A 6,181-nucleotide genomic window follows, 5' to 3' on the forward strand; every position below is an offset into this window, starting at 1 on the left:
GAGTGCTCAAACCTAACTTCCCAACGCTGCTTAAACCTGACTTCCCAAAGATGCAGGTAAGTGATGTATATTGAGAATTTTTTTTCTAAAAAACATGTATATTGTAGGAAAACGTAGGAGTGAGAAGGTGTATTTTGAAAAAAAAAAAAAACTTATTAAAGTTAAAGGAGCACTAGCCAGGGTTACATAGATGTTTTATAAGGAATATATTTAATTACGACTGGATGAAAAATAGTAAAATTGTTTTCTTTTTATATATAGACGAGTAATCGATGGAATTCCTTATAGAATTGATATTACAAGTTTGTTTGTTTTTTTTTCTAGTGAGAGAAGCTATAGATATGTGGAGGTGACCAATTTTTTTTTTCAATGTTGTATTTATCTCTTATATTTCCTCGAGTTGTCCTTAATCACCTGGATCATTGAATTATTTTTCTCTTATAAATAGACTATCCTCATATCTAAACGCAACAAAATTTCTTAAAGAACTTTGTAAATAAATATTTTTAATAACTACCAGAAAAAACATATACTGTGTACTACATTCTTTCTTGGGTGCTTATTATAAGATTCAATTAATTAATTTATAATAATTAAAAAATTTGATTAACTTAGTTAAGAGCACTAAATTTATGCTAAATTCATATCTTTTCTTTCTATTCAGATTTTTTTATTCATAGTTTAAAAAGTTTTTATGATTATTGTGGAACAAATTTAATAAAAGGTTCTACCATAAAAGCACAATATGAAACATTGGATTGGTTTATCATTATGATGATTGTAGTGTGACAATAGATTAATAAAAAGAGAGAAATGAGATTAAATTAAGAAGAAAATAACGAGGGCAATGGATTATTAATACTAACTTTATTTAAGGTAGCAGTAGCTAGCATGATTTTTATGATGAGAAGAGTCCAGCGTACAAACTCCAAATTAAAATCAGAAAACATAAAGATCTCAACAGGATTCCACTGAGAGAAGAGAAGCAGCATCATCAGTCATCATCCATACCCACCAATAATCCAAAACCGTGTGGATCACCATGTCTAGGAGAGTTGTCCGGAGTCAGCAACAACAACGGGCTTGGAGGTCTTACCGGAGCTGGAACCCACCTTCTCGATGTCCTTCACGACGTCAAGGCCCTCCACCACCTGCCCGAAAACCACGTGCTTTCCGTCGAGCCACTCCGTCTTAACGGTGCAGATGAAGAACTGAGACCCGTTCGTGCCAGGTCCCGCGTTCGCCATCGATAGAATGCCGGGACCCGTGTGCTTCTTTATGAAGTTCTCGTCCGCGAACTTCGATCCGTAGATGGACTCGCCACCGGTGCCGTTTCCGGCGGTGAAGTCACCGCCCTGGCACATGAAGTTGGGAATGACGCGGTGGAAGGCGGAGCCCTTGTAGTGGAGGGGCTTGCCGCTGCGGCCCACGCCCTTCTCGCCGGTGCAAAGGGCGCGGAAATTCTCGGCGGTGCGAGGGGTCGTGTCGGCGTACAGCTCCATCACTATGCGACCGGCCGGTTGGCCTCCGATGGTCATGTCGAAGTAGACCTTAGGGTTCGGCATCGTTGCAACTTTCAAGGAATTCAACAAAAGAGAGCAAATGAGAGTTGGTTGCTTTGCTGAGTTAGGGAGGAGGAGACGTATAAATAGCGCAATGCCCGTTCCATTGCGACACGTGGCGCCTTCTGAGTAGGGGAAGTCACTACAGTTAAGTTTAGACTTGGTAATTCCCTTCTCTTCTCTTTTCTTTAGAAAATAAATCTGTTTTCTAATTTCTTATATGAAATCAGCTAATTAGAATTTACTGGAGATATGATTTTTTAATTAATTATTACAAAAATTATCATTTTTTCTTACATAATTTTTTAATAAGATGAAAATAGGAAAAAATATTTATATGTTAAATATTTTAAAATTAAATTTGTAAACGTCTTGCTAAAGAGAGTAATGAATGTGTTTAGATTATTGGTTAAGAAATTAAGAAAAAATATTTATTGTGAAGATTATAAGAAAATATATAAAAAAAATATGAATAGTATAATTTCAAATATTTTTATTTTTGATTTTTTTAAATATGTTTAAGGCCCATAATAAATAACTAAATTTTATTTTGAGTCTTTAATAAATATTTTTATTGTTGCAGTTCCTCATATATTAACTTTTTTTATCTTTATGATTTATTAGGTGATGATGTAACATCATCATAACTACTAATAACGTTGATAAAATCAATTTATAAGAAAACATATCATGTAATTGATGGTACAAACCTAAAATAAAATTTTTAATAAGAGAGTCAAAGTAAAAAAAAATTATTAAAACATATTTAAGGCTAATTTTTTAACTGATGCCCTAACTACTAGTTAGCCTTTTTCATAATGATAAAGGAAACAGCATGCATGGATTGCGCCAGGGGTTTTACTTTTTCTTTTTCTGTTATTATTGGACTGATGGTGTTGCAATTATACGTGTCGTGCATGCATGGATCCAAATAAATGTGCACATCGATTCATTTGTAGGGAAGTGTTCACAAAAGATCAAATGGATTAGATTACAATTTTTGTCTTTCCTAATTTTAATTTTTCCTGTTTTCAATAATTTTACTTTACTTTCAACTCTCCATTCCTTCTCTTCAATTATTTTCTTGAAAACTGGGTATACACTAATTTAAATACCAACAAAATTTTTATGGATTCACTCAAACTTCTCATTTTACTTTATTATTTATGATAATTTGATGTATTTATCACTCGTTTAACAAATATTGAGGTGAGTGAAGATATTAATAATTGTAATAACTCCCCAATGTGCAGTAAACGAGTTAAGCTGTTTGTCACAGTCAGTATATATGGAGAGGAACTTCTTCATTGTCTTGCAATTGAAATGAAATTCTATCCTTGCCCTTCATGAGATTCTTCATGACCTGTATATACTATCGTTAATTGCTACCGTGTGATGTGCCATTTCCAATCTCTTTGGTGTCCGATGATACAGATATATTCAACATACTGCTACAAATGTTGTGTTATAAAGCTGAATTCACCACCCCCTGGTCAATTCTGGTTGAGTTCTTGCTGTGCTTTTGTTTACCGCTAATTGCTAATCCTCTTAACATGCATGAGCATCAACTACTGAAAATTATGTGGAGTTAAAATCATTTAATAATAAGCGTCTTACGTCTTCTTTCGTTGGAAAAAGCCAATACACCAGGAAATTGAAGAATGATAAAAATGTCTCAAGACGACTTTTTTTTTAATAAATTCTTTTAAATTTTTTAATAAGCTTTATAGTTAAATTTATAATATATTTTAAAAAATATAACTCAAAATTATTAATTAAAGTAGAATATATGTCAAACCCAACCTTATATGAAAAGCATGGAGAGAGTCTTAATGTTTCTGCACCGGGCCATTTGCTCACCATATTAATTTGGCATTGTCATTGGCTTGTTGTCTTTCTCCCATTACAAAGACTACAAGGCTCAGCTCCATACCACAGCTATCAACTTTCAGCTATTCCTCTTCTTGTTGCCATTTTTCTTCATCTTCTTCATCTTTTCATATTCTACTACGGCAAGGCTCAACTTTCTCGCTTTCAGACCATGACTCCAACTGCGTTTGCTTAATAGTACGTATAAACTAACTTGTCTCATACTAATATTCTTTATGTTGCAAGTGACTTTTTATATATTTCATTTCTTGCTATACTAATACTACAATTCCTAGCAATATTGATAGCATTGAAAAAGTACTTTTATCAATTCCAAAACACAAAATGAATAAGAAAAAATTGCAACTTTAAAATTAAAAGTACTTTTAACCGTGTGTTTCAATATTTACCAAAATTAATTCCATTCTCAAAATCATGGTAACAAAAAAATTAAAAGTAAAAATAACTATTTATTATTATTTTTAGCTTTCAACATGAAATTAAAACATCAGGCTTTGGTTGCTTCTCTTTCTCTTATGAAGTATGTCTTAGGTATGGCTAGAGTAGTTTATTTCTAGCATGTTTGATTAAAATTTTGGATCAGAGGTGACATGAATTTTTTGAAGTAACTATTATTAACTTTTGCATCAAAATAAGAATTGGACGTGAAAATCAAACAATACTTGGATCTCTAACACCATTCCAAACACACATGAATTCATGTTTACAAGATCTTTTAGTCAATATAGTGTTTGATAGAGATAGTTTTGGTAAGGAAAAAAAGAAGTTACTCTTTAAAATTAAATTTCAATGATTATCAAATTTACTTAATTAAGAATAAAATATTTCTTGAAAAAGATGGTTTGTCATTTTTCCATTGTCAAATTTTATAGATTAACTAACGATAAATAAGTGACTTGTAAAATTCTTTAATAAGGCATATGACTAGCTATCTTACATAGCATAACTTGTCTAAGGAATATAAAGACAAAATTTTCCTACCCATAACCCGGATGAGTGTAATTCAGTACACTCAATAGAGTACAATTTAATATACATGTCTCAAGAAACTGATGATAATAATTACATTATTTTAAGCCTAAAGAACAAACAAATCCAAGACAATTGCGTTTCTTCCCCATCTTTTAAGCAGAAATACGGGATCAAGTTTCGTTCGCTAATACTAAGTATCTCAAGTAAGAAATCGTGATTTCAATTATAATAAGACTATCTTTAACAAAAAAATTAGTTGAAAAACTAACCGAAAAATTAAAAAATTGAAAGATAATAATTTTTAAATTAGTTTATTAAATTATAAATATTTGATAAAATTAGTGATTGAAATAACTAAAAAATATTAAATGACATACATAAAATGATGAACATAACCATATCTTTTATTTGAATCATTAATAACGTACTTTAGCAATCTTTTTTCCTTTTAATAAAAATTTGTTAAACAATATTACATTTCCTTTGCCCGTTTGCCATCATCATTTAGGAAGGAATACATTCTCTTAATCAAGGGAAGCAAGCTACCAGAAAACTACACGTCAAATTCATTTTGAACTCTAACAGATTTGTAACTGCTTTTGTGTTAGTTTCTGCATCTATTCTAAATCTGTATATAAGTTCCTTTTTGCTCAATGAATAAGACAGAAACTTGTTTTGATCATCTTGCTCAATTTCTTTGCTTTCTTGTTCATAAGTTTTTCCTCCTATCTTCTCGAGCAATAGCCTCTGTTTTTTCTTTATCTCGATAGCTACTGCACCTAATGTGCAGATCTGTGCGTGGTAATTCTCTAGTTCAAGCTTGATTTGTGACATGGTATCATTGAAAAGCTCTGCTGCGCAATCAAGAGAAGTTTCTGAAGCAATTTATCCTTTCTTCACCTCTGTTTTGAGTTTCATCTAGCTTCGATCTTCGATTGTGACAATGAGTGAAAGAGATACACACATCCCAGTCATAGACAACTTCCTTTACTTGCATCCAAGCGAGAATCCCTCGGTTTCGCTTGTATCTCCAGTTCTTGATTCCACAAATTATCACTCATGGAGCAGATCAATGATGACTGCTTTGAGTGCCAAAAATAAACTTGAGTTTGTTGATGGAGGAGCAGCTGAGCCATTGAAAACTGACCGGACCTATGGAGCTTGGAAGAGGAGCAACAACATGGTAGTCTCATGGATTATACATTCCGTGTCTATGACAATTAGACAAAACATTCTATGGATGGATAAGGCTGAAGAGATCTGGAAAGATCTAAAATCCAGATATGCACAAAGCGATTTACTCAGGATTTCAGACCTTCGACAGGAAGCAACTTCGATTAGACAAGGTAACCTCTCAGTTACAGAATATTTTACAAAACTACGCATAATATGGGATGAGTTAGAGAATTTTAGGCCTGATCCTACATGTACATGTAATTCACGATGCACTTGTATAGCACTTAAAACTGTAGCACAGAGAAAACGAGAGGATCGGGCAATTCAGTTTCTTAGAGGTTTGAATGAGCAATTTGGAAATGTAAGATCACATGTACTTCCCATGGATCCACTTCCAGAGATTTCTAGAATTTTTTCCTATGTTGCACAGCAAGAGAAGCAGCTTGGAAATAGTTTGATAAATGTTAACAGCATAGAAATGAAACACAGCCTGGTTAATGCAGCAAAACTGGTTTGCAATTATTGTGGAATGACTGGACATACTGAAAGTGTATGTTATAAAAAACATGGCATGCCTTCGG

The 6,181-nt window shown here is 32.7% G+C and overlaps 1 protein-coding gene across 1 annotated transcript; it reads right to left on the reverse strand.

Annotated features, from left to right (window-relative positions):
* Positions 1-825: 825 nt before the first annotated feature.
* Positions 826-1,611, reverse strand: CYP3 (peptidyl-prolyl cis-trans isomerase CYP3). Its single transcript, NM_001251759.3, has one exon. The coding sequence runs from the start codon at positions 1,563-1,565 to the stop codon at positions 1,047-1,049; it is 519 nt and encodes a 172-aa protein (NP_001238688.2). The 5' UTR covers positions 1,566-1,611; the 3' UTR covers positions 826-1,046.
* Positions 1,612-6,181: the final 4,570 nt, after the last annotated feature.

Source organism: Glycine max, chromosome 6 (assembly GCF_000004515.6).
Source record: "Glycine max cultivar Williams 82 chromosome 6, Glycine_max_v4.0, whole genome shotgun sequence".
NCBI lineage: Eukaryota > Viridiplantae > Streptophyta > Magnoliopsida > Fabales > Fabaceae > Glycine > Glycine max.